Raw genomic sequence first — 27,318 nt, 5'->3', positions numbered from 1 at the left:
ATGAAGTAATAGAAACTCGTTCAGTTTTCTTAAATTTACACGCTTTTCTTGACTCTTATGTGTGTTGTTTATCGTCTGCATAGGCTGTTCCATACTCCAGAGAGTTCAAGCAGAAGTATGACTACTTCAGGAAGAAGTTGAAGAAACCGGTAAGAACCCTTTTTAAAAAAAATAAAGATCTGTCTGGAGTTTCTGGGTTCTTGCAGAGGTACTTTGCATAATAATGTCAGAGCAAAGCTAAATTTGGTAAAAACAGGATGGCGTCTCCTTGCACATGGTGGCGATCTGATTTAACTTCTGTTTTGATTATGTGTTGATTATGATCACATGGTTATTCAACTTTCTCAGCACTCTCCTGACACTGTGAGCTTGTATGTTTTTATTGCATGCTGAATATTCATTGCAATTATTTCACTTGTCTTAGGAATCAACACTTACATGGAGCACAAATTTCATGTTGCTGCTGTTTTCTCTGGCTAGAAGTTAATCTAGGGTTAACTGTAATAATAATAACTGAGCTGAGAAATAAATAGCAAACTGTTTCAGAGGCATAAATCAGATGTCATACTTCCACTTAACTAAACTTAAATAAAAATATTTGAATACCAAGTCAAATCAAGTTTTATTTATATTACACAATCTGTATAACATACTGTATGAGTCATCTTTCCTTAAACTCTCTAAAATTCTTTGATCTATTCCAGGCTGACATCCCCAACCGTTTTGAGATGAAACTACACAGGAACAACATCTTTGAAGAGTCGTACCGTCGAATCATGTCTCTGAAGAGGCCGGATGTTCTGAAGGCACGACTGTGGATCGAGTTTGAGTCAGAAAAAGGGCTGGACTATGGTGGTGTGGCCAGAGAGTGGTTCTTCCTCTTATCTAAGGAGATGTTTAATCCCTACTACGGCCTGTTTGAATACTCGGCTACGTAAGTCTTGTTTGAGTGTGGTTGCTTTGGATTTATAGAGCTCAACAAAATCTGACCCTTAACTGTTCATTTAAAGTCAGCTTTAGAGTAAACAATAAAATTCTAACAATAAAATTCAACTCAGTGTCATGAAATTATTTACCAAATGCATTGAAGAGAACTGAAATGACTTAGTTCCACTGTGTCTGTTTAGGGACAACTACACTCTCCAAATCAATCCCAACTCTGGCCTTTGCAATGAGGATCACCTCTCCTATTTCAAATTCATTGGCCGTGTGGCAGGAATGGCCGTGTTTCATGGAAAGCTACTGGATGGTAAGCTTCCTGATCTGATTTTAAATAGATTTTTACATATAAGGGTACACATTTTTGTTTATAAGCCTTTTTCCCCACAAACATACCGTTAACAAAACACCACACCGTCTGCTTTCTTAGGTTTTTTTATCAGGCCCTTCTACAAGATGATGCTGGGAAAACAAATCTCTCTTAAGGACATGGAGTCTGTGGTAAGATCATATTGCTACTAGATAATTATCTGATTAATTATTTAGAAATTACAATGCTTGGATAATGAGTCAACCTTTTTTTAAACAATTAAACAATCAACGCTGACCTTAGGGCTGATTGTTTGATTTACAAAGCAAAAGTGGATCCTTTTGTCTAATGATTATCTGCCCTGCAGGACAGTGAATACTACAACTCTCTGAAGTGGATTCTGGAAAATGATCCTACCGAGCTGGACCTGAGGTTTTGTATTGATGAGGACAACTTTGGACAGGTGAGCAAGCCTGAATTTGTTAAAATTTCCATGTTAGGTTGAATTGAGTTGAAAAACTCCTGATATCAAGAGTTGTCTTTATTGTCATTGTGCTTTCTTCTCAGACATACCAAGTCGACCTGAAGCCCAGTGGCTCAGACATGGTGGTAACCAATGAGAACAAAAAGGAATACATAGAGTAATAAATTCAAATATTTCTCATAAAACTACATAACAAAACATTAAGTTATTAATTATTCAAAACCTCATATTAAAAATGTTCTCTCCAACAGCCTAGTCATCCAGTGGAGGTTTGTCAATCGGGTCCAGAAACAGATGAACGCCTTCTTGGAGGTATTTATGTGCAGTAATCATCCCACCACATGAGGGCAGTGTGATCACAGACTTTGTTGTGGTGCAGTTGGAGGCCCTGATCCACTGTAGCCTCAGCACCTGAAACTAAATCTGCTTTTCTTTTGAACATGTTTTCACAATTTTTTGAATATTTAGTAAGTTTTGCTGAATTCATGCTGCTTGAATTGTAGCTTCGTTCTGATTTCTTCTTATTTAATTCACAGGGCTTCACTGAGCTCATTCTCATAGATCTGATCAAAATCTTCGACGAAAACGAGCTGGAGGTATGAATACCTTACAAGTAGAGCTGAAATAATTATGTAAGACTCTGAAAAAGTCACATTGGACTTTTTCTCTGAATAAAAAAAATATTTTTTTAAATTATGTAGAGTGTGTGTTGTAGCTCAAATGAAAAGTAGCAATAGTTAATAAGTCTGTATTTCTCTGTCTCTGCAGCTGCTCATGTGTGGTTTGGGTGACGTCGACGTAAACGACTGGAGACAACACACTGTTTACAAGAACGGCTACTGTCCCAACCATCCTGTTATTCAGTGGTTCTGGAAGGTTTGTCCTCGCAACTGATTTTGGCCAGGATGTATAAATTGTCAGCTACATTTAAGTTATAGAAGTTGATGCCAGTTGTCTTTCCCTCCGTCTGACCTGCAACAGTCTGCCTGGCTTCGCTTTTGAAGATCAAAGTCTGTTTGGAAGAACAGACTTGTTTGCATTGATGAAAGAGCCTAAAGTAGTACCGGCCCTTGTTATCTGATTTGACTTGACAACAGTTTTGATATGCACACACATGGAGGCAACACACACATTTGGCAATACACTCAAGCCGGCAAACATCCAACAGCCATAGTTTGTACATGTATATGTGCTTAATCACACACACAGTGTAGATTGCAGATCTTGCAAAAGCAGTATTACTCAATATTATTTTCTGTGATGTGTAGTTGTAGTATATGGAACTATAATATTTTATCCTCTCTTGTCAGGTTGTCCTGCTGATGGATGCTGAAAAGAGGATCCGACTCCTCCAGTTTGTTACAGGAACATCAAGAGTACCAATGAACGGCTTCGCTGAGCTTTATGGTACATGACCACACCACATAACTTAAAAACATACTTTACCTGTTTATACCTGTTACGAGTGTGAGGAAAAAAATTTATAAGTAATGTGCAGAAGATTTAGGGAACTGAAAGTGAACTGAAGTTAACTGTTTACAGACAAAAACCTACACCTAATCAATATTTGGTGTGGCTACCTTTTTTATATTTAGAACAGCTTGGTTTTTGATGCAGGACTCCCTGATACACAGTACTGTGTATATATAACAGAATTTTTCCTGATCCAACCAGTCCACCTCTTCTTTCTTTAACAACAATTAAATCTGCTTAATTGACCCAGAGGGCGAAATTTTTTTTAAAATCTAAATCTATTATCAATTCAACGTTGTCATTAAAATAATTTCTTCTTTTATGCCAGGTTCTAATGGGCCTCAGCTGTTCACGATTGAACAGTGGGGAACACCAGATAAGTTGCCAAGAGCTCACACATGGTATGTCACTGCAACCCCACCACACACACACACACACACACACACACCGTAAAAATGACAACAGGAGTTTATGGCCGTGCTAGCAGAGGCTCTGAAGCCGTATTCAGCCACAGCTGTGCTTTGAGCTCAATCCTCCTCCAAAACATCAGCATGGTAACATAATCCCGATGACAATGCTAGTAAGCTCAAGTAAGCAGCTGTAATGTTAACTATAATCACCATCTTAATGTATGATGTTATATGATGTTAGCCAAGATCCGGTACTTACTGTAGTACTAACTTAAGAGTTACACAAACATACAATGTTCCCTATAACACATGAGTGTGTCAGCCAAATACAAATATCACAGCAATTCTTGTAGTATTTGTTGAGATATTTCAGTGTGGACCAGAACACCATTAGCAGAACATTAACATGCATGGAGCCATCATTCTAGAGTGGCTAAAGTAGTCTGTGGAGTACTCTAAAGTACTAATTAGATTTTTTTATAAAATTGGAAGCGAATACCACGTTACCTTTTTAAAAGTTTGACAACTTTTTCCTTTTAGTTTTAACCGCTTGGATCTGCCCACCTACGAATCATTTGAAGACCTGAGAGAGAAACTCCTCATGGCCGTGGAGAATGCACAGGGCTTCGAGGGGGTCGACTAAAACAGCAGCGTCTGACTTTAACAACCAACAATAAAGGAAAAAAAAAAACAAACAACACAAAACAAAAAGCCACAGGGATGTCAAACCAGCTGCTGTAGCAGTTCTGTGCAAGCATGTTGTACTGTAATGCCTGACTGTGAGCCACCAAACAGCACGGTGGTTTGAGACTGTACAGCAACTTGTCGAGCCAATATGCCTACGTCTTTATATCTTATCAGTGTGGGTAGGTCACTCCTTTAAAAGGTGCTGGGGAAAGAAAGGGTGTGTTGAATGCTGAAATCTATTATCCACAGGCATGAGCGGTGAATGACAAGAGCTGGCCCCGACCCGCTGTCTTTTTTCCCCCCCTCTACCCTCGTCCTGTGAAAATCTACAGTGCTGGAAAACACTAATGCATTTCAATAGCTCCTTTACTTACACTATAGCACAGTATTCAAGCGCCCTTCAGTGGAAGGGTCTTAGCATGGCCTTAGTCTGGCTCCTACATGCACTATTTCTCTAAGAAACTGCAATGGCACTATGATCACAACTCTCTCAAATCCTTTGACCAACACCAGATTACCTTAGGAATGCTAGCCAATCACATTTCAGGAAATCGGCCACACCCCTCCATAGAGCCTTGTCTATGTTGTGTGATCAGAAATCGCGCTTTTTGTAGAAAAATGCTTTTGCTTTTTTAACCACTTGTAGAAATTAAATAATGGGGAATGGAATAATCTCCCAAATTGTTTTCTTTTTATATATAATTTTTGTCATGATGAGATTGTTTTGTTTTTTTGTTTTTTTTTTAAATCACTGGTATAATTCTTGCAGGAAAAATATTCAAAACATGTTTGTACTGATGAACAACGTTGTTTACTATTTTGACACTTCTATATGACACGGTGTGTGTGAAATGTAAATCTGGCTAGTCCGGGAAATGATTAATCCATATCATTTGTTATGGTGATAGCAAATGTGTTGAATAAAATGGTTTTATTGTAGTGCTATGAAAGCAGCATGAAACTGTATGTTGTGTTTGCTTTGACTACATAGTAATTTGGACGTGTAATCAGTCTCAAAGTCGGGTAGGGAAAACTAAAAACTGGGGTTTGTTTCTCCGGGACGTCATAATTATATTAATATTCTCATGCCTGTTGCTGTTCATAATGCTGTAAATTGTTCTGAAACAATTTAAGTTCTTTCATGATATATAAATATATGTATGTATTACATTTAACAGAAGTATTACTGATCAACATGACTAAAATGAAGCTGTGTGTGTGTGTGTGCGGGTGTTCGAGAGAAAAGCTGTGATTGGCACTGAATATAAAGCAGCACGTTTCTTACAAAGAAAATGTTTTTCCTTTTTTATGTTTTTGTTTCTCTCTCCTTTTTCTAACACCTTTTAACCTAAAGGGCACTTTATAGATCACTCCGAGGTCATGTCGCCTATTGTATGTTGGTTTTTTTTTGTTTTTTTGTCTTTAACTTGAATGTGATTGTTTTTTTTTTTTTTTCCATTCAGAGCACTTACCTGGTGCAATATAAATAGTCTGTAAATCTGGGCTGCTGCTAAGGTAGAAAAAGTTGACAAAAGTGAAGCAGAGACTTCACATCCTTTAATATTCTCTATTTGATCTCTTCCTTGTCCCTTTTCTCTACCTTGTCCTCATGTTCCTCCTTCCTGTCCCACCACTCAAACTAACTCCTTAAAGCTTTTTTTAGAGGGTTTTCTTTTATAACGAATGACAGGAAATATCACTTTTGTTAAAGATTCCACCACTTTCTGCAACTCTTTGTGGTTTAACTTCAGTCAAATAAAAAAAAAAAAAGAAACTTCTCAGACTGTGTTGTTTGAGTTAACTGAGACTGAACTTTCTCTTTTCCTCATTCTAGGAGAAATGTTTCACTACTCATCTAAGTAGACAGAAGAAGTTTCGTGTACGAATTAAATCAAAATGTTTGCAGATCGAGCAATTCTTGTAGTATTGATTGAGATATTTCAGTTTGGACCAGAACACCATTAGAAGTACATTAACGTGCATAGAGCCATGATTCTAGAGTGGCTAAAATAGTCTGTGGAGTACTCTCAAGTACTAATTAGAATTTTTTTTATTTCCTAATATTGGAACTGAATACCACGTTACCTTTTTAAAGGAAATCGTTGCTTAGGAATGTCGAGTTTCTTGTTTTCAGCTGTGCCAACATAATTGCTAATGATTAATTAGCCTTTTAAATTGATAAACTTGCATTAGCAAACACAACGTGCCTCAGGACTAGTGTTTGCTGATGATGGACCTCTATGCCAGATATTTAACAGCATTAACAAAATGTCTGCACTGTATTTCTGATCAATTTAATGCTGTACAATGCTGCTTCTTTTGATATAGACAAGATGTTGACAAGTCTTTACTTTCAGAAGAGGGTCTGTATTCCCACGAGGACAGATGCTGCTGTGGCAGATTCTTAATTGATCCACATTAAAGATGAATCAATTAAATCCAGTTAGTCCATGTTGATAAAATCACTTTCCAGAACATATAGGTATCTGAAAATAAATGAATGAGATTTACAACTCTTTGTCGCTGTTGTGTGTGTATGTGTGCGTACGTGGCATGGTGAAGGGACCCCAGTTCATTCACACAGGCAGTCTAGGAGTTATCAGCTCCAAGGACAAGCAAATAAAAGCCACCCGGCCAGTTCGGGGACATTTTATCAAGCCCTCCTAACCTCGATCTGGTCACAAACAAACCAGGAGCCAACTCCTCTTTAGATCTACCTTCTAAAACATTGCACCTGCTCGGAAAACGAGTCAAATGAGAATAAATCTGAGGCGATCTTCTCCATGTAAGTGGAGTTAAATGTTAACATAACTGTTAATAGAAGGAAAACAGCAAACCACGTTATCTTTAAAAGCCTTTGTCGTTCTAGTAAAGGTGAGGCCCCAAAGTTTGACCTTCTGTGAGGTCTTACAATCTGTCGGCCCCTCACAGGCCTGTTTCTGTGTTATGTCACAGGTCCGACTTTAATGCAACCCTGATGAGATGTTTAGCAATAAGCTGGCTTCAAGGTTAAATAATATTCTAGCTCGATTTTTTTATTTGTTCATAGAATCCATGTTTTACAGTAAATTAAATTAGATATGTTGTCATCACAGAAATTCTACAAGTGCAACACAACACAGAAAAAGAGCAGAATGGCTGATTTTACTACTTCTACGTCAATTTTTTTTACATGAAGTGAACAAAAAAAGCAGCACAAAGTGCAAAACAATACATCAAATGCTCAGAAGCACACGTTTCAGTGCTTACTACTCAGTGTACACATCGCGAAATCAATGCGTTTGCAACATGTGTTTTGTACTTGCAAGCCTTATTTTAATGACATTATCTGGTTGAGCAACATTGCAACATAACTGCTATTGAAATCAACTGTAAATATGTATAAGAGTTGGAAATTCATTTCTCACTTTTGATTGTGTGTGGCTATATCTGAGGTTCTGTCTTCAGTGAAGCAGTTAGAACAAAGGTACAAGCAGTAATCAACTGATCTTCTCTTATAGTAAAATGTAGTACTGGATCTCTTAGGACAGTGTTCTTTGCTGGATGAACCCAGCAGCTCTTACAGATGTACTCGGGTCACTACCCATGTTGACACCACCCAGTTTGTTCCAAATTTGTCCATTTTAATAGATTTTAAACTTTACAATATCTGACACTGTTATTTTAAGTGTGTATAGAACTGTCACAGCTCAGGCTGGGTTGCTCAAGTCTTTCTAGTAATCGGAGTAGCAGATGATTTGTGTCAACTGTGTAGACATCACAATTAGGTAACCATTTGAACTCCGTGTCCCGTATGATAATAAAAAATCAGATTTCTTCTCTTTTTGTTTGTTGACTCCTAGGTTATCCTGATTCAGAGCTTTGGATTATGAAAACTGAGAAGAGCAGACACTAACAGAGAGACGCTATTTCATAATCTGCACTTTAGGTAACATGATATTATGAAACTGACACTGTGGACAAGCTGTATCTACTATGTACTACTTATGTGTCTAACTACTCCCCTAACATTCAGTGTGTGAAGTAATGGAGTGTAGGACTTTATGGTTATATTATGTTACTGCTGGACAAAACCTTTTTTAAAATATATTTTGCTTTTAAATGAAGAAGAAAATCAAAAAGATGATTTTTGGCCTCATGTTGACTTCATGTGTAATTTTTCCTGTCATGAATTGTCACAGTACACAATAAAATCAGTTACATTCAGCTCATAGTGATTTTTAAACCTTGGTGTTGAGGTCCTGTTGCTTCACCGGGGCACTTTTTGGTTCGTCCCCTCCTCCACCCCTTACCCTATACCTCTGGTCAGGGTCGATCAATACTTCCCCTGTAGCTTATCACTAATGTGGAACTGGCTGTTTGTCCAAACCTTGCTCTGTCTACATAAAGACTTGAACGGGACAACACCAAACCCAAATTCACCACGGATCACCTCATCAACCTGTAGCTGCCGAAGTACTGGACTTGAACTGTTTGGCACAGAAAGGTTCAGAGACAAAGACATGTTGGTATGAGAGGGAAAAGAGGGAAGCTAGGAGAAGGTGGAAAGTGGCCGCTGGGTATGGATGAATTAATCCGGAAAGAGGATCCACCTAAGAAACCTGAGGTGAGTTGTTTGTTGTGCTGGAGCAGGTCTGAATATTTCTAACTCAGTTGAATCAGTAATGTTGATCATATATGTATTGCGACAAATATAACCGTTAGGAAAAAAGCTCCTAATGCCATTTACAGCTCAGAAATGATTTAATATCATTAAAAGTAGAAGCAATTACGGTGCTTTTGATACATGCAGTCTATCGCATTTCGGAAACTCTAAGGAACATAGCTTGTAACATAGTAGGAGGGGGACCACACAGGTGTTCTCTTGCTTTACTGGTCTCTACACCTGCACACAGCTGCAGTCATCCCCACAGTCAGTTAAAAAGAGACTGGACTGGACTTTGGACACGTTGATTGAAGTTTACAGAGCTGCATTCTCCATTTCATGATTCCTGACTTCACCAATCTACTTTTTATCTTTCTTTCCCCAGGACCTCCAGGCACCACTTTGTACTAAAAACCTCTCTGTCCATATTTCTACAGCAAGCGTTGTCCTCCAGAGCTGTGGAGTGTGACAATGGTGTTTGTGTCCTGTGTATCAAACGCCATTATCACACTAAATAGCTACAGTGTGAAAAGGGCCTCAGTGTATCCCTCGATTTCCTGGTTTCCCTGTTTTTCTGTTCGTCATTAATGCGTCTTGTAGCGTCCGTGTATCCTTTATTTCAATGCTATCTGTTTTGCACATATAAAACTGATCTTAATACATTTTGTGAAACCTAGATGTGAGGCCTTGTGTGTATTGTGTAACTACACATTGAGGAGGAGGAGTAGATAAAAATGGGCACCCTATTTCTTGTCATGCTGCGTCCTCTCCTGCAAAATCTGAACAGCACAGCTCATTTGTCATCAAACTGCATTTCTCCATCCATAGAAATGATGCAAATAAAAAGTTTCTTTTCTCGTTTGCTGCTATCTGTCTCCACCTTGGCTATTCCTAAGAATTAAACACCATATTTACATTTTATAATTACCTACAGCCCAGTGCAGATAGATAAGGTCAGAGGTCCCAATATAGAAAAGGAGAAATTAAATATGAAAGACATCAGAAAGCATCAAATCCATACAATAACAGAGATCTACAGTTTGTTTACACACTGGTTGTAGCCCCAACCTCAGAGCCAAAGACAATTGGGAGGTCAGAACAGAGACCTTTTGGAGTAGATGGCATGGAGTTGACATCACTAAACTGTGTATATACTGTATGTAGATATGGTGTGATTATTGTTTATTTCAGACCAGTGCAGTATAGATCCTTGATATTATGTCAGAAATTCGACGCCAATGTAACAACAATAACTCCAGATAAATCAATAAATCTTTTCTGTAAATACATTCAAAGATAAACTTAACATCGACTTCTTTTTGTGTAGAATTGTCCTTTTTCAAGAATAATGCTGCTTTTCCCGAATCAGTAGTTTTACTGAACAAACATTCTGCTAATGTAACATTAAAGTTAATATATGTTAATATACATTCTCTAATGTGTGTTCTTTTCTCATCCAACTTAAATCATGGACATTTTCTCTAATCAATTAATTAACAAGTTCATTAATTTAATGAACTAATAGTTCGAAAACATCACAAAAGTAGAAAAACAAGAACAACTCTGATCATTGATCTGTAAAGAAAAATTGTCATACCTCGTTAATAAAGCAATCTAAGACATAATAGTTCATCATTTTAGACAGACCCGCCTCTTTGAAGTGTCCCCACAATGTGAAAACGTGTACTTCCATCCCTCTTTCACCATCTCAGGTGAAATCCTCATTAAAATAAAAATAAAGCTGTCAAAAGGACAGTAGAGGATGAAACAGCAGCTGCTGCTTCTGTCAAATCTGTTTGCCTCCTTTGCACTTTCATTAGTTCAAACTGTGCACGATGAGGTCCAATAAAGAAAGCCAAATCTGCTTAATCTCACAGTCTCAATGAATACCAAAACCCTCAGTCCATTATTGCCTTCTTGTTATGATTTGCCCTTGACTGTTGGCCCAAATGTTTTCTTCTTGGGTGCAGCAGAAGGAGGGGGCTTGTGCTTTGGAGCTGATGCAGGTTTCTTGGGTTTGGGCTGCAGTGATTTCAGTCCCAGTATCTCACAGTACGTGTTGCACTGGTGCAAGGCTTTAAACTGGTCGATGAAGGAGGTGGCACAGTTTCCTTTAAAACCCTTATACCTGAAAAAGAATAAATTATTAACATGTGCAATGAAAACTGACCTAAGTGTCCAAAAAAAAAAAAAAAAAAAAGAAATCCCTTACTCACCCTTTCTTACAGGTGGCTATTCCCACATCAGTTAGTCTCATTCCCACTCCTGTAAAACGCAAAAATTAGATTAGTTAGTAGTTGAAACTTTGTCTGTTGTAGTGCGACAATTTCTATATTTGTATGGATTTCAGTTTTGTGTCTCTTTCTCCAACCTTGCATGTCAGTTACCAGCAGGTTTCCCTCAGTCTTTTGGTAGACCCAGTGCTGGAAAGCACAACACTTCTGTCCTGCCTCAGAGTCGCGTCTCATCAGATTGATCTCTTTGCCGTCTTTGACCGAATACTTGACAAAGTCACCAATCAGCTCCTCCTCCAGTGTGGCATAAGGGATGTCGTTGGATGGACGGTGAACCAGGTAGATGGGAATGATCCTGATAGAAGCATAAAAACAAAGTAGTGTCAGCTGAAAGAACATGGATATGCTGCAGAGTTATTGTAATGTGTGCATTATTTTTTAAAGCTTGTTAAACATGTCACTCACTCTGGGACTTTCTCCATAGGCTTCAATAGACTGAGCTACAGCTGTGTACTCCTTGATGTACTCTCTGGCTGTACTCTGTACCTGACACTCCTACAGAGAAAAGGAAAATCACAAAACACTTGAATTAAAGGATCTGTGTACATGATGAATCTGTGGATAACAAAGTCATTAAAACACGTGTACGCCCCTTTATACTAAAAGCTATGCAGGACCATTGTGACTAACAGCACAGTTTACTGACGTTCTTACCTCCACAGCCAAGGAAAAGTTCTTCTGAACGAGCTCATCGTTGTTCTTGGTCCCGTAGCTGATGGAGTTGTGGACTTTGAGCACACAGGAGTGTCCTGGCACTAACAGTGGTATCTGACCCGCCTGCAGCTTGGTCCGGAAAGCCCGCCGATGCATTCCTTCCCCAAAGTGTGCCTTTTCAGTGATGATGCTGACAGGATGATTTTCTCCGAAACATTTGTCAGACAAGAAATCATCTTTGAACATCAGCCTGGAACAGTGGACATCCTCCTCTTCATTCCCCACCTGTACAAGAGCAGCTGATAAAGATAGAGACAATGTGTCATCTGTGAAAAAAAACAAAATAAAAACTGTGCCAGGCTAAAATATCAACTGAATAACAAAGTAACTCAAGACTTACATGAAATGTTCTTCGGAGATGGAGGGATGACAATCTCACTGAGCACTGAAAAAAGGGTTAAAATACATGAAGTAGTTTGTTTTTGGGCAAACTGTTAAATTTTACTGTCCGTGTTCTTTATTAATGTTATACCGGTCATGTTCACTACCTTCATATGTTAGCAGGTAGTCCAGGGTGACTGATCCATGTAGGCTAGTAAGCTGACATTGGTACTTTCCCAGATCTTTGTGAGAGGCATTGGAGACAGTGAGAGACACTCTGCTCTCGTCCCCTGCACTTCAGAAAGAGGAACAGTGTCACAAAATGCACAACTGCAAGTGACATGAATCCAAAACCTACATACAACCACCCTCTGCCATTAGTTCTGAACAGAATCTGAAAATAAAACAGCAGACTGCTACACATTGTTGGAATTAATTAACATTAATTGGATAGTTGGAATGAATTAGTTCCTTAACATTGAATAGCAAAACACATTGTAACATTATTTTTATACAGATTTATAGGGTTTGTGTGGACGAAACGGCACTTGAGATCATATTTGTGGCAGTGCCGATGAGTAAATATTAGTAGTGTTTGCATGTAGGAGTAGAAAATGTAAAATGTATTAAATACCTTCTCTTGATCTCAGCCAGGACTCTGCCCTCTCTGCTCCAGGTGACCGTGCAGTCAGAGAGGACGGCTCCAAACTGACACCACAGACACAGACTCTGGGGGTCTCCACTCACTGACACTGCCTGGATGGGTTGCAGCACCTTGAGTTCTGCACAAATGATCATAGACTTTTAAATTAGGGTGAGATATATGGCTTTGCATGTACTGCTAATAGAGTTAAGTGTCATAGCATACATCCAGTATAGTTTTATTTACACAACCTTACCTTCCTTAGGAGGGATTTTTTGTTTGACCACTTCGCTGTACGCCTTCTTACGATTTGCCCCGGCCTCTAACTTAGGCTCTTCTCCCTTTGCTTTGACAGGAACGTCTGCCTTTGGTAGTTTAGACTCCAAAACACTGACAATCTTTCCAAACTTATCCCCTGATAGACGTCGCCTTTTAATAGCGTCGTCGTTCAGAGGGCTGGTGCCGTTTTTTGGCTGGCTGCCTTTATGGTCTGTATGCTCTGGAGGTTGTTGTCCAGTGGCTGCTTTATCCTCTGGTTGCTGGGACTTTTTCTCATCTGTCTGATTGCTGTCCTTTTCAGCTTTCCCAGGTTTTGCTCCCAGCTTGGCCTCAAACATATCAATCCTTCCCTTTGCACCACTTGGTTTTGCTCCGCTCTCCACTTCAACCGGTGGCACACTCCTCACTGCTGTTGTACTCTGACCATGCTTCTTTTTCTTTTTGACGTGTGGTTTGCTTGGAGTCTTCTCAGTTGCCACCTCACCATCAATCACTGATTTAGCCTCCCTGCCTTCAAGCCCAGCTTGAATGTTCTCACTTTTGAGATTTTCTGCAGTATAAGGATGAGCTTCCTGCTTGTAGCAGGTCTGCTGCTGGGCTGAAACATGTGGACACTCCTGCTTTTTGGATAGCTGTGCACCATGGTGATGGCCTCCCACCTTGTCCTTTTTGGAGCGTGTTTTGCTCTCTGATGTATTCTTGTGAGTTTTGTGAGGCATCTTTTCATTTGTTTCCTGATTTAGCTCAGGCTTCTCAGATTGTATATCTGCAGTAGTGGGTTTAGTAGCCCTGGAGACAAATGGGTCATTTAAATCTAAAGTGATGTATGCAACACGCTTCTCCTCTGAAATGATGAAATGATCTGCAGGGACAACTACCAAGTTGGATAGCTCTCTACTGAGATCATGAATCTCCTCGATTATTGTTTTTCTGTTGGTAAAACAATTGTTTATGTTTGCATTGTGTTTGTATTGTTCCTCTGGTGAAGACTCTATTATATTTTCCTCTTTATGAATAAGCTCCTCATCACCTTCCAGAGATGCTTTGTCAGTAATTCCATCTGAGCTTGGCCACAGAACGCAGGGTTGTACGTGATCACAACGGAGTCCACTGTTGTCATTGAGAGACCTTTTGGCACAGGTTTGATCTCCTTCCAAACTGCTGCTTGTCTGACAGACGGGAGAAAGGCCAATACTCAGAGGAGCTATGGGTGTAATAAACTTAGGACCCCCACTTTGTGGCTCCACCTGACATGCTCCGTCAAGGTCTGGTGAAGTGTCAGCCGACACATTAATAGGCAGGGCTGGTTGTGTGTCCTCACCTGGCACATGTATGTTTTTCAGAGTGTCTTTGGTGAGCAAGTGAAAATCTGGTGAAGATTCGTTTCCTCCAACATCAACCTCAGCTGGACCACGGCTCCTTTGAGTTTCCTGCTCGGCCACAAAACCCTGCTGGGAGTCTCTGTGTCCACCTGTCACTTCATAAAATCCATCTCCAAAGGGCTGATAAGAAAAAAATGAGTAGTATTAATAGTGATTAAAAATTAATTTTGAGTATTTGAATTAATTCTAAATTTATAGGCTCCTATAAGATTAAAAAAAAAACTTCAGCTAGACTGTAGTATACATCTGTATTTAATTATTCTGTGATTTTTTTAAAGACAGATTCAGCAAGTAGACTAACACAGCATGCCATTTTAAAGCTTTTTAATTGATCACATACCTTTCTATAGAGCCACAAGGGAAATGAAATCCCAAATCTCACGGACCATGTGACACGCAACTGAAATCTAGAGAGCAGCTATGTCTTAAACCAATCGTACGTAAACCAATCAAAAGCAATCTCCCAGGGCTATGGAGTCATCTGTGTCCTTATCCTGGGTTTTTAAAGGAGATGTGGTGGGAATGGGTGCGTTAAAGGGTGTGTACAAGAAGAGAGAGCGAGCAATGGAGGGTCATGTTTCGTTCCTCAGCTGTGCTCTCCTCTCACCCCTCCACTCTGACACGCCACGGCTGCATGCTATTATCATTGAACTCTCAGCTATTATTAGATGCCATTTCTGTCCATCCAAAGTTTTCCTCTCAGGCACTCTTGTTTCCTTCAGCACACACAGCTGTCAGTCGTTGACATGGGAGCCAAAGGACTTATCCAATAATTCTAGGAGTATTCTACGTACTGTACCTCCTGACTGCCTATCAATGCTGTAGGTATGACAATACCGACAAGGGCAGGAACGGGATTGCCTCCTAATGTCCTGGCTGCATTTTCAAAACACATGACTGATATATATATCTGTTTGCCAGCATGACTGAAGTGAAGGTGATTGTTGTGATGTGAAGTGCTGGGTTTGAGATTGGATGGCTTCACACTTTTCTAAACTGTCTAAACTGGAAAATACCCAAATAAAAAAGTAAAATAAGTAATCTTACCTCTGCAGGTGCATTTTGCCCCTCCAAATCTGTATCCTCTATTATATTCAGAATGATCGGATCTCCATCATTGGTGATGAAAATGTCTGTGTCCAATGACTCAACATATCCGTCAAAGTGAGAAATGTCCAGATTACCAGAAGAAGCAGATCCAGGAAACAGTGTAACAGCAGTTACATCTACACTATGTCTATCAGCTGAGGTCACCGTGGTATCAGATGAACCCATAGGTGAATGCTGGTGAGTGGAGCATAGAGAGCTCTCTGCCTGGCTGCTGTGTGTTTCCTCTGGCTCTTTATCTCCTTGTGTGGTGGGTGTTGAATCACACAAGGAGTCGACGCTCTTGGAGCGCTCTTTGCCTTGGAACTCAGGTGCCGCAGCTTCGAAGCACAAGGAGAGACAGCTCTGCCCAGAGAGGCCGGAGCTCGCCGGGATGTTTTGTGCCTCTAGAGGGTGATCCTGGAAAATCATGCTTGGCTGCGCTTGTGTCTTCACCACTGGCTCTTGACTGTGCACTTCTGGTTCTGCAAGAGTATTCACATCTGCTAACGTCTGTGTCAGAGCATCAATCTCTGCCCCTATCTCTGCGAAGGCAGCTGTGATGTCCTCTGGTGGAGCTGTGATGATCCCAGTCCAGTCTGAGAGTGCACTGGCCCAACTGTCCACTGATGGCCACCTTTCAACTGGTGGCCCTCTGGCCTCATCGCTGGACCAGCCAATCCAATCGTTAACCTCAGGGTTGGAACCTGACACTTGTGTCTCTCCTGGGAGAAAAGATAAGTCACTGGTGGCTGACAGTCCTCCTTGAATCACAGAATGAACTGTCTTGACCAGAACATCCCGATCTTTTGCATCATCGCCTGCCAGATACTGGCATGCGTCCTGCCACACCTCAGTAGGACTGTCGCTTCGCCATGGTTGAGGGCTTAAACCAGTGCTCTCTGCTTGTGTTGCATCATTTACCAACATCAAGCCCACCTCACAGGTAACCACAGCGGGTGGCCTCAGGCTTGTGTCTTGAATGTCTGATTCATCATCCATCATAGTTCGTTCCTGAGTAGAGCCAAGATGATATTGTGCTGAATCACACATCACAACATGTGTATCAGAGTCACCTGCCTCTTTCTCTCCTGTTTGTGATAATGGTTGGTATTCAGGACATTTAATCTTGTGGGGAGATACATTGGGGCTCAGGATAAAGTCTTGTGTCTCACTTTCAAAGATATAAAGGTCTGACACAGGTGCTGTAGCTGTATCACTCTCCAAACTATCTGACTGAGGTGATAATGGCTGCAATTGAAATGTGGCTTGACAGTGTTGAGAACTGAAGCTCTGGCTGGAGAGAAGGTCAGTGATAGATGACTCCATTAAACCCTTCATAACTGATGCCTTTGCTCCAGAAGGTTGAGGTTTAGTACTGTCTTGTATGAGAGAAAAAGAGAGGCATGATTCATGTTTAGTGTAGATCTCTGAGAAGCATTTATATGTGGGGGAAATGAGGTCACGAGAGAGGTGAGGTAAAAGAGGTACTGATGAGCCAGAGCAGCCAGGAACCCTGAAATCACTGTCCTTTAGACAGTGTGACACACACTCTGGCATATTACAGCTGGATGATGGAGGCTTTAAACAGTCTGAGTCAGTGCTTTTCTCCTGAGACAGGGATTTAGAGGTGTTTGGTAGAGGCTCAGTGGATACATCAGTGAGGGTCTGACGCAGTCTCTGTTCCTGCCTTGTGTGCAGATTGCATGTTTTCTTTAGGGCTATCCAACAGAGCACCATCTAAATCAACAGCACGACTGTTTTGGTCATCTTTGCAAAGGAGTGACAGATCCATCGCGACATCTTGTTGTGCTGCTCAAGGAGAACGTCAGTAGCAAGACTCCGGTTGTCAAACAGCAGCTTCGGGCTGATTATTCGGATGAACATCTGTGCACAGTGACAGATTATTTGTGTGTGGCATTTCTGGTGTCACATCCTCCCTTTGATCCAACTGCACACTGTGTTGACATTCAGTACCTGCGGTGAAACATTTACAGAAAACATATTTCGCAATTAAATGACAAAATTAGAAACAACAGACAGTCACACATCCTCTGATCTGAAACACTCTGAAACTGTCTATAGGTGCCTCCTCCTCGTTTCAAAGTAAGTAAGCAGGTATTTAAAGGAAGGCTCTCTATCTCCCTCTAGTTTCCACTTTGGGTGACATTTTTATCTTAGCTCCTTTAAATGGCATCTTGTATCTATTTTAGAAGCTTTTCAAGGACACTTGACATACCTTATCAACAGGAAACCTTCCTGCTGGTGTCACTTTGTGGCTAATAGAAATATCTGGTGTTTAGGTTGTTACCAGCCAATGTCAAATTCACTGTGTGTGGTCACAGTGGTGTCTTTCAGCTTTTGTTAAACTTTACCTGAAATTAAAATACGCAGTTACAAAAGATATGTCAAGAAACTTTCTTCTCTTTAATATTTTAAGTTCTGCTGGGTCAAATAAACTATTTCCAAATGCAATAGTCTGTTACATTTAATTATCATTGATTTTGCTTTGAGATTACAGCTGCAGTTATTTGGGGACTTGAAGCCAACAACCGTGCTTTATTATGAAAGGTGATATAAGATGTGCTGCTTTCAAGATAGCCCATGTCCTGTGTTGCTCACTGCAGACAAACATACACACAGAGGCCCGATATCAAGTGTTGAAGGGGGAGGCTTCAAAGGCTATACACTGATATACAAGATTGCAGAAGTAGAGCTGGTGGCACAGACGCTGGAAAAATACCAGTATCTCTTCACCTATGACCTGCATTTGTTGCATTCCTGCTGCAGTGAAGGACACTTCGCTGAGCCTCAGGCCCGAAATGTTTACTATAAAATAAAGACCCTCATTTTAGCTTAAGCCTGTTGAAAATTAGCTAATTTGGTACAATTTAATAAACGCAAATTTGAAACTAAAACCTCGCCAAAATACCAGTTAGAATTAAAAACTTAAAGCGAATCGTGTTGTTGACAACGCTGAGAAGTGAATGTACGTCAGTTAATAATGTCCTGTTCTAAAACTTCTTAACGCTGTTCTCAGTAAATATTTCTGTGAAGATCATAAAAATACAACGACCCCATATTTAGATTGAAATATGTCAGAAAGAATGCATCGGCACCTAGGTTGCAGTCTACTTTTAGGAGCAATGGGAAGTTGTAAAGTGAACAGAATATTGATATTATTGATATGGTTAATAAGTTCATTAGATACAGGATTAAGTCTGTACTGAAATAAAACAACAAACAACAACAACAACAACAACAACAAATAAAGCTGTCAGCAAGAACAAAATAACATCTAAGTTGTGGATACCAGAAGGGAGCCATCCTCTGCCATCCAACTCCCTAAGAGCCTGCGGCATCTTTAAAACCTCTGCATGTGAATGACTTCCTTGAAAAGTGAAAAGGAAAGTTGAACAGATTTTCTGACAGCGACAAATGAGTCGGTATGTTTAAACGCAATTAAAATTCATTATGCTTTGAAGAAATAATCTTGGTGCTTAACAGAGGATCATGTGTGTCATGCAATACAGCAAGTGTGTGTCGGCCCATCAGCAGCGTAGTAACAGAGGGAAAAGTGTAGTACAGTTATTAAAGAAAACCACAAACAAATATCTAACAAGATACCTCACAGCTTAATCACACATTATGGAAATATTATTATTACTTGAGGCATTAAAACAGTTATTTAGCTTGTGAAGGGGATTTCCAGCCATGCAAGTCGTACGTACCCTTTTCATAGCCATATGCTCGAGGATATAGGCCGATGATGTAGGACTTCAGTATGCACTCAGGCAGAGCCGACGGTCTTGGGGTGAGTCTATTTTTAACTGTTGTCCCCCACAAGTACAAAGTCAGTTAGCTACCTGATATAGCAGACGTGCCCGTCATTTACCACTTGATACTTATATTTACAGGCAGCTTCAGTGATGGCCTATATTTCACACAGGCACTTTTTAACTAGTGGTTATTTTTACAAATGGAAGTGGTCAATAGTAATAATTGGAAACTTCTGGCAAGCCCACGCTAAAGTAATGTTAAAAGTTAAATGTTTATATATATATATATATATATAATATATATAAATTAAATATAATAAAATAAATATGAACAAAATAAAAACGAAAAAAAATAAAATCTCCTTTGGTTATACTTTCACTGTACACAGGGCAAAATGAACACCCTTCTAGCCACTCTGGCAAAGCACAGAGTTGACTGCAATTCAAACAGCTTAATGAGGTCTGACCTTTCTTTTCTTTTATGGAAAATTATTAGCAGACAATTAGCTCAGCAGAACAGTGAACAAATATGACTTCACCCATGATTTAGCCTAATTATTAATTTAATCAGTAGTGAACACACGTTAATCCCTAATGACATAAATTACAGGCCAGTTTCCAATAATTTCAATGTTCCGGTGGTTTTCAATTTAGTTGATGATAGTCATAAACGCCTTCATTTCTGATATTTAAAGGCATGAAATGATGATGTCTACAGATTATTTTGAATTATAGTTTGTTTATTCGTAAATGTGTCACACAATGATATTTAATATATTGGAAATATAGAAGAAGATTGATTCCATGCTTCCAAAAAAGTTAAGCTGAGGCTCCATTAGGTTTGGATTAACATGGTCTTTCTCCTGAGGTACCTTTATTTACTTAATTTATTTGCATAATCACAATTATTTAAATGTTACATCGATGAAGAAACTTTCCTAAACGTTTTCTGATCTTGCAGCTACGCTCCTTTACATCATTGTCTCTAACTTTATTTCTTCCACTTGCAGTTCGCAAACCCACTGTTAACAAAAATCCGTGGAGAGTTTTGTGAATGAAACCCCCCACAGACACACGCCGTACACAGGGTTACGTGTACGCAAACGATTAAATGATGTCATGTTCTTTTTACTCTTCTACACTTCAAGCTTATGTGACACTTGCTCCTGCAAGCCTGCTCTTGTGATGCACTTGAAATCCACTAAGCAAGCGAGGGAATATTACTGCAGCTTTGTTTGTGTTTGAAAGGTTCATGTTAACTTGCAATTAGTTTTTGATGCTACTTTGCTATAAATAAAGACAGAGAAATGTAGTTAAAATACAGAAATAAAGTTTTACTCATTGTGACTGAGCAGCACTTGGATAAGACATAAATACATATTTATGATGTACTGTATGTGTGTTTGTGTTACTGTGGATGTAAATAACATATTTAAGTATCAGCTGATGTGTAAAATGCATGACATTTACATATATTATAAGTACGTGTGGAATTATACAATATAAAACAACAATACATATCTAGCAGCAACATAACCAGAAGTAGTAGCAGTACCAGCAACTGAAACCTGTTAAACGTTGGAAAATGCTCAGACGTGTTGCACCATTTTGAACACGTTGTAGGGTTTTGAATTGCACCTGGCCCCGTGACCTCATGTAGTCATGGAGAAATAAGTATCACCTTACCAAAGCAATATATATTTTTACACCATGTTGTTGCACAGTCTGCCCCAGCCCGGTGACTGCCCCTCTACCTTAAAGTCCCTGCACATGGAAGAAATGTGCGTCACAATCATGTTTTGTTTGTCTGGGTATGTGAGATCTTCACCTTTTCCAGTTGGGATTCAGGCAGGAAGCAAATGAAAGATACAATATTTGAATATCTTATGAAGGTAATGACAAAATATATGTAGCATTTATCTTTGACTGCTATAAGCACATATTAGTCAAACCTAAACTATAAAACCATGCTATTTCTTTGAGGTTTTACACTGAGCATTACTCAACTTAATACAATCCACAACAGAGCACATGCACTGAATAACTGAAATGCTACATGGAAACATAGCTGAAAGTTTTTGCGTCATAAGAAATAGATAACCTCTGTTATGATCTCACCGAGTTAGTCAGTGTCATTTAGAAATACTGACTCACTGGCGTGCAAAGTGCAGCGAAGATATGGCACAAGTCGTTTGTGTTGTGTTACACCACAACCATTTAAAGGAGAGGAGGCATGGAATGGAATGAACTTTTGGTCACAAGGAAGTCAGTCACACTGGGGCTGCACTAATCTTTAATAATTTCCAAATTGAAATTCAGTAATCTAGTGTATTATTTAGCAGCAAAAAGACTCAATACTGTATTTCTGTTACAGTAAGGCAGCTTTATTAATGCTGAAGAGATCTTAACACAAGCGATGACATGAGAATGTGTATATATTAAAAGAAAAATTTATTTAAATAAATAATTTGCGAAGGCATAATTTCCTGAAATAGAGCTGATCAATGAACAATTCAAAGTTAATAGTGTCACATCAAGAAAATCATGCAGCAATAAGAAAAAGACAAGAAGGGTAGCAAAACCAGAAATAATTAATACTATTAAACATATTACAAATATTAAAAAAACAAAAGGAAAACTAAAAGGAGATGATGCCATGCGTTTTTGATTTAGAGGATTGAGGAAAGGGTGTAAATTTCCAATATATCAACTTATAGGTCTAGCAGAGCTAAATAAAAAGAGATAGCTGCTGGATAGTTGAGTGGACTGTGGCATTCAAGAAGAAACAGTCTCTGAAATGTTAAAAGAAAAAAGTTGAGACTTTAATTTTCATCTATGCACTGTTGCCTTTTAAAAGAAGGTAGGGCTTCTCAATCAGCACAGTCAACACGTAGCTTATCAACAGCGTCAGCACTAGGTGCCCAAGGAACATGTACATCTGTAAAAGAGACAAGAGACCCCACACTGACTTCTTCAAACGTCTAAAGCAGCCATGGTAAAATGTGAAATGCCTCAAGCAGGATGTTTACAGCTACTTACATAGTTGAGGTCTGTGTAGTGGATTGGGGTCTCTTGCAAACCAATGTAGAGGATGATGAAGATGGGATGTATCAGATAGCAAGCAAAGCTAATGTTGGAAATTGGAACCCAAACACCCAAAGACAAGAAGCTCCCGATAAATCCTGGAACAGAGAAAGGCACTAAAGAAATTGTACAGTAAAAAATGGCTCATAACAAATATGCATACACCTATCAGTCTATCAGTATCTTCTAAAGGCAAAACCCAGTTACAAACCAGTTACATGCATCTGCCCCATCTGTACATGTGTTTTTACTGTGCAAGTTGAAATAGGTTTAAATAAAAAAATCTATTAGTGTTTAATGAGTGAAGTTGTTATGTTGGGTACAGCAGCTGACTAAACTCTGGAACATTTTTGCTCTTGATTTACCCCCATAACCTTCCTCACAGGCCAGTATAATCCAGGTTAAAGCCAGAGCCCACAGCGGTCTGTGCAATCCCTGATAGAGAGCATGTGGCACAGATGGGTAGGATGGAGTCTCCTTGAGGACGTAGGCCAAGATGACTAAGACGGCCATGAGTAAAAGACAGCAGAACCAACCAAGTGCAGCGTGCCACTGAACAAAAAGCAAGACACAAGAAGCACGTACAGTGATTTGTATCGTGCACTTAATCTGTTTGGCTTCATCACATCACCAAAGAGGAACGATGAGGTCCAAATTCTGCTAAATAAATAAGAAGCATAGTGATTTAGGTACTTTTTTTTTTTTTACCTTCTTCTTTAAGAGTTGATTGTTCCTTGTTGTCATGCACGTTCCAGTCACTATCCCAATTAAAAATGGTCCATATCTTGTGTGAGGTTTCACATAGTAAAATAAGTTGTACGTGTCAGACAACCTGTAAACAAAAACAACACAATTACATTTTAAAGGAGCAATTTTAATACTTAGTTAGACAAGGTGGGGACAGTTTTTGACATCTATGTTACGTCACCCTTCATTTATTTAATGCAATAGTGTCAGAGCACTATCCCTGTCTCTTACATTGTATTAGGCTGAAAGACTGGGAGCTGCAGGAGTGCAGTAGTAACAGCACCAGCAACAATGGTCATCAGCAGCAGGCATCCTGCCACAAACACAAACACAACTCTCTTCCTGGGAAACAAAATATAGAATTCATAAGATTACAGCAACACGGTCGAACTGTGGCTGTTGTTTACTAGTTAGAAAAATGTTAGCATTAAATGAAATGAACATGGACATACAATCTGTAAAAATAGAGCAGCAGAGGAGTGGTGGCATAACACTGGAAGTCAAGAGACAAGTACCACGTCCAAGGTAAACACTGGAGAGAAATCAGTGAATAAAACATTAAGAAATACAGAAGATCTACTTAAACAAGAAATAATATGTGTTAAAAGTAACATCTGAGCTACTATTGGTTAAACTTACTATCTCATTAACTGGAATAAGATTGCTAATCAGTAATACGTTAGCCCACCAATACTTCTTACAGTCAGTTAATGCCTCTAGAAATGGGAACCAGTAAGGTCCCCAGTGGACCAAAGAGACGAGGCTTATGGTTAGACACATAACAAACATATGTAGTGGCTGAATCCTGTAGAGGAGGAGAAACGAAAAGGAAAACATGTCACACATTTACAGTATCACTTGTTTTCAGATGGCACATACAGAAAAAGAAAAAGAAAATACAGAACCTTTTAATCCTCTTGAACAGGTAGCTGGCCACCACACTGGGGCTCAGTCTGCCCTCAGCTCTGTTGATGGAGCCCAGCAGAGACCTGGCACTGAGCAAACCCCTGAAACACAAATGTTATGAAAAGAAAAGGCTATGATGGCATCTCAAAATAAAATTAATCACAAAAACATCTTTGTAGCAGTCTCACCCTAGTAGTAAAAATGTGTCTACAGCCAGATAAGCAGGTCCACTGATGGTGAACACATGCAGAGGGCTGCTTGCTGCGGATTTCTTGAAGTCTTTGACATTATCTACAATATAGGTAAGAGAATTTAAAGTCCCCTCGACAGGCACAAACTATGTTTGCTGTATACGGAAGACATTTGGGTTTCATATCAAAAGATGAATATCAGACAAAAGCTCAGAACTATGATTAAAATATATATGAGAGTCAATGGGAGTCTTGGTAAACAGATACACATCAGTTGTGTCCTACCCAAGTTGGTTATCGCAGGGAACTGTGCAGAGTGGCCACTTATGATCCATAACAGGCTAAGAGCACGGATGCCATTTAGAGAGGAGTAGCCTCCTCCTGGGATGGGTGAGGAGGTGCTGAAGACACCTTGGCTGGTAGTCTGTAGGGAGAACGCCTGCAGGTACTGGGACACCCAGCTTCGAGGGAAACACAGTGGTGTGTGCCTGGTACTGTCTATAAAGGACAACAAAATCTATAAAAAAAAAAGTATTACCCTAATATTTGGTCACAGATGGTCACAAATGTTGTTGTGCTGTAGTTCTGTTGTGCTTTAGTACATGCATACTGATAATGGTGGAACAAGCACTCACACAAAAACACAAAATGCAGATTGTACTTACTGTTTTCCTCTGAAGTACTACTTTCCATCTCACTGCAAGAAACCGTCCCATAATGGTTGAGGCCACTGTTCAAACCGGACTTTTCATGTGCACTGACCTCCCTGTTCCTTCGCCATCTTGATATAGCTGTCAACAAAGTAGCCACAAGAGGAACTGCTACCATTAAGCAACACATACACCTGCAGGAGAATAGAAAGAAAATCCCCTCACGTGAAGATTTACAGATGTAGAGACATTTTTCTAGTTCATTTTACTGTAAAGTTACATGCATTTAGGACAGTAGAGGGAATATACTGACATGCAGATGACATCTGATGCATCAGGAGCAATGGTGTTGACCAAACAGTGAGTCATACTTATCTCCTGAGTGGACTGATTGACAAGGAGGGAAGGTAAAGGAGGAATGAGGGACGTCTGACCAAAGTTAAGTCTCCCTGTTAATAATAATAATAAGTAAAACAATACAATTATTGAGCTAAATAAATGATTTTGCAGCGAACTCAGAAACAAAAAGATTATTTAAAACTGCATACCATACAGTGCCAGTGTTTGCACATCCTGTTCACCACAGGAGTCAGGAACACAGACACCCACAAAGTACTGGACTGTTTCCTGTGGTAACAACAAAAACTTTTTGTCTCCTAAAAACAATCAGCATGACATATTAATCACTATAATTTCAGCTTTTTTGTTTTTACCTGCCTAATGAACACCTGGCAGTACTTTCCAGAGAAGGTGGGACTGTGGGCAGAGCGACACCGCTGTAGCAAACCAGGTTGGTTGGCGTTACCTCCTTTAACATTGCTGCCCATTTTTCCAAATGCATCAAACACTGAGAATACACACAATAAAAACATCCTCCATAACCTCATAGGATGGAAACAGAGACTGAATTGCTGGAATAACCATGAACATTTTTTTTTTTATATGACTACATGTGAAGTGTTAATATTTTTTTCTTAATAATTGTAATCTTTAAATATCTTTGGCAGCTGAAAAGGCCTATATCAAATACAAAAGAGTACAAATGTCATGCATTTGATATATGTAGTGACACATAAACATCAAAACAATCTTTAAAAAACTCTGAAAGCTTTGTAGCAGTGTACTATTTAGTAAATGTGCATCGTTTCTTTCTGATGTGATGTGAAGTCTTTTGTCTAAAAATATATTAACTGAATATTATGTTGTTTTTGGCCAGACTAGAGCCTCAAACTGACTGCACATGCACATGTAGAAACACTTACTGGAAACCGCGTATTCCTTTGGGCTGCTCTGTTTAATTTCCCTGAGGAAAGTGTCGGTGTCCTCTTCACATCCTTGAGATGCATTCAAGGTCTGCGTGTTTTCCAGAGCTGTACTACACCCTGCAACTAGACAGAACAACACACAGCGCAGGGCCATTTCAGTACCTAGAGGATCAGTGGGTGAAAGTATCTGATAGGAAGGTGCCGTTTGGGGTTTATAGAGCAGTTTTTAGCTCCCTCCTGTGCTGTCTGAGGGCGGGGCACAATGTCTCATACAACAAGCAGAGGACACACAGAAGAGTGAGAGTGTCCATATTCTTCTTTAACGTCTTATTTGGATTTTTACACATAATTTAAAGGAGCTATTATTGAGTCCATGTTGTTCCTTTGCAGGGAAAATCAATGTACACACTACACACATGTATGTACACACATTATTACAAGTATTACTTGTAAATTAATTATTAAATAAAACAGTTTGTAGCAGAAATACTGTATTGTATTTTAAGGTTAAAGTACCCTTTACGGAAAAAACACTGCTGAAAATTCAAATTTTTCTTCTAAGTCACCAAAAAAATAATGAAATAAACTAAAAACTCTTTTGACAGCTGTGTTTTTTCCACGTCAGGGGTGATCAGGGTTTGGTTACATGAGAAAGCTCCAGGCTCTGTGATTATGTCTCCGTATCAAATCAGCTAAATTAAAGTGCAAGTCGAACAATAATGACTACACTTACTATATAGGTCAGCATGTAGTTGTAATTACCACTGGAACGACAGCTGTTTTACAATAGTACGGCTGTAATTTTATTTTGATTCATCATTTTATTAAATAGCTGCAGAATTAAACAGCCCTGGTGTTGTCTGATCATCCTGGGATTGTTGGATGAGTCAGCTGGAAAAATCTCATCTAATTCTCATTTTGTTGCTGGAATCATTTCTCTCAGGTGGATGTAGGAACAGTGAAATCAGACAGTTTAGTTAATGAAGTAAATCAACTGTGGCCACTAGAGGGCCAGCTTGGCCAATAAAA

The 27,318-nt window shown here is 39.4% G+C and overlaps 4 protein-coding genes and 1 long non-coding RNA gene across 10 annotated transcripts in view; 2 read left to right on the top strand and 3 right to left on the bottom strand.

The window, feature by feature from the left end:
* nedd4l (NEDD4 like E3 ubiquitin protein ligase) overlaps nucleotides 1-6,011 on the top strand; it is a 36,709-nt gene extending 30,698 nt beyond the window's left edge. For all 5 annotated transcript variants that reach the window (XM_026354020.1, XM_026354021.1, XM_026354019.1 and 2 more), the window contains 12 exons: nucleotides 84-149; nucleotides 705-934; nucleotides 1,128-1,249; nucleotides 1,370-1,440; nucleotides 1,617-1,712; nucleotides 1,817-1,890; nucleotides 1,985-2,045; nucleotides 2,270-2,329; nucleotides 2,502-2,609; nucleotides 3,044-3,140; nucleotides 3,535-3,607; nucleotides 4,157-6,011. In XM_026354020.1, the coding sequence (XP_026209805.1) occupies nucleotides 84-149; nucleotides 705-934; nucleotides 1,128-1,249; nucleotides 1,370-1,440; nucleotides 1,617-1,712; nucleotides 1,817-1,890; nucleotides 1,985-2,045; nucleotides 2,270-2,329; nucleotides 2,502-2,609; nucleotides 3,044-3,140; nucleotides 3,535-3,607; nucleotides 4,157-4,259 (1,161 nt within the window). In that variant the 3' untranslated portion in view covers nucleotides 4,260-6,011. The remainder of the gene's footprint in view (nucleotides 1-83; nucleotides 150-704; nucleotides 935-1,127; nucleotides 1,250-1,369; nucleotides 1,441-1,616; nucleotides 1,713-1,816; nucleotides 1,891-1,984; nucleotides 2,046-2,269; nucleotides 2,330-2,501; nucleotides 2,610-3,043; nucleotides 3,141-3,534; nucleotides 3,608-4,156) is intronic.
* A 2,000-nt stretch (nucleotides 6,012-8,011) lies between these two features.
* On the top strand, nucleotides 8,012-10,520 carry LOC113159143. Its single transcript, XR_003298603.1, has 2 exons — nucleotides 8,012-8,909; nucleotides 9,334-10,520. It is a non-coding gene; the product is annotated as an uncharacterized LOC113159143 (long non-coding RNA).
* Nucleotides 10,278-11,209, bottom strand: LOC113159142 (alpha-protein kinase 2-like). Its single transcript, XM_026355688.1, has 2 exons — nucleotides 11,165-11,209; nucleotides 10,278-11,076 (listed from the first exon to the last, which is right to left on the bottom strand). Exons 1-2 carry the CDS (start codon nucleotides 11,203-11,205, stop codon nucleotides 10,869-10,871), a joined length of 249 nt encoding a protein of 82 aa, XP_026211473.1. The 5' UTR covers nucleotides 11,206-11,209; the 3' UTR covers nucleotides 10,278-10,868.
* A 188-nt stretch (nucleotides 11,210-11,397) lies between these two features.
* Nucleotides 11,398-19,687, bottom strand: alpk2 (alpha-kinase 2). 2 transcript variants are annotated; one of them, XM_026355687.1, is made up of 9 exons: nucleotides 19,399-19,687; nucleotides 15,629-17,644; nucleotides 13,177-14,701; nucleotides 12,912-13,059; nucleotides 12,445-12,572; nucleotides 12,297-12,341; nucleotides 11,897-12,195; nucleotides 11,648-11,737; nucleotides 11,398-11,537 (listed from the first exon to the last, which is right to left on the bottom strand). In XM_026355687.1, the coding sequence occupies exons 2-9, from the start codon at nucleotides 17,405-17,407 to the stop codon at nucleotides 11,460-11,462; spliced, it is 4,092 nt and encodes a 1,363-aa protein (XP_026211472.1). In that variant the 5' UTR covers nucleotides 17,408-17,644; nucleotides 19,399-19,687; the 3' UTR covers nucleotides 11,398-11,459. The 2 variants fall into 2 exon arrangements, with proteins under 2 accessions (XP_026211472.1, XP_026211471.1); XM_026355686.1 differs by lacking the exon at nucleotides 19,399-19,687 and having other exon boundaries at nucleotides 15,629-18,901.
* A 2,040-nt stretch (nucleotides 19,688-21,727) lies between these two features.
* oacyl (O-acyltransferase like) lies at nucleotides 21,728-26,450 on the bottom strand. The gene is made up of 15 exons (XM_026355978.1): nucleotides 26,287-26,450; nucleotides 25,738-25,871; nucleotides 25,573-25,651; nucleotides 25,338-25,473; nucleotides 25,040-25,218; nucleotides 24,660-24,872; nucleotides 24,372-24,474; nucleotides 24,183-24,284; nucleotides 23,917-24,082; nucleotides 23,730-23,809; nucleotides 23,509-23,619; nucleotides 23,239-23,362; nucleotides 22,896-23,082; nucleotides 22,486-22,628; nucleotides 21,728-22,384 (listed from the first exon to the last, which is right to left on the bottom strand). Exons 1-15 carry the CDS (start codon nucleotides 26,441-26,443, stop codon nucleotides 22,280-22,282), a joined length of 2,019 nt encoding a protein of 672 aa, XP_026211763.1. The 5' UTR covers nucleotides 26,444-26,450; the 3' UTR covers nucleotides 21,728-22,279.
* Nucleotides 26,451-27,318: the final 868 nt, after the last annotated feature.

Source organism: Anabas testudineus, chromosome 12, assembly GCF_900324465.2.
Source record: "Anabas testudineus chromosome 12, fAnaTes1.2, whole genome shotgun sequence".
Lineage (NCBI taxonomy): Eukaryota > Metazoa > Chordata > Actinopteri > Anabantiformes > Anabantidae > Anabas > Anabas testudineus.
Note: the sequence above shows the minus strand (reverse complement) of the source record. Positions and strands in the feature narration are given on the sequence as shown.

What these genes read in the sequence shown, in the direction of transcription:
- oacyl (XM_026355978.1), bottom strand. Translation starts at nt 26,443, where the DNA reads ATGGCCCTGCGCTGTGTGTTGTTCTGTCTAGTTGCAGGGTGTAGTACA. An exon ending in TTATTCCAGTTAATGAGATA is followed by an intron (nt 23,810 to 23,916) that starts GTAAGTTTAACC and finishes ATTTCTCTCCAG; the next exon opens with TGTTTACCTTGGACGTGGTA. An exon ending in CTGTGAGGAAGGTTATGGGG is followed by an intron (nt 22,629 to 22,895) that starts GTAAATCAAGAG and finishes TCTCTGTTCCAG; the next exon opens with GATTTATCGGGAGCTTCTTG.
- alpk2 (XM_026355687.1), bottom strand. Translation starts at nt 17,407, where the DNA reads ATGGTGCTCTGTTGGATAGCCCTAAAGAAAACATGCAATCTGCACACA. An exon ending in CTACCTGCTAACATATGAAG is followed by an intron (nt 12,342 to 12,444) that starts GTAGTGAACATG and finishes CCCTTTTTTCAG; the next exon opens with TGCTCAGTGAGATTGTCATC. An exon ending in CCTATGGAGAAAGTCCCAGA is followed by an intron (nt 11,538 to 11,647) that starts GTGAGTGACATG and finishes TGCTTCTATCAG; the next exon opens with GATCATTCCCATCTACCTGG.
- LOC113159142 (XM_026355688.1), bottom strand. Translation starts at nt 11,205, where the DNA reads ATGAGACTAACTGATGTGGGAATAGCCACCTGTAAGAAAGG. An exon ending in ATAGCCACCTGTAAGAAAGG is followed by an intron (nt 11,077 to 11,164) that starts GTGAGTAAGGGA and finishes ATTCTTTTTCAG; the next exon opens with GTATAAGGGTTTTAAAGGAA.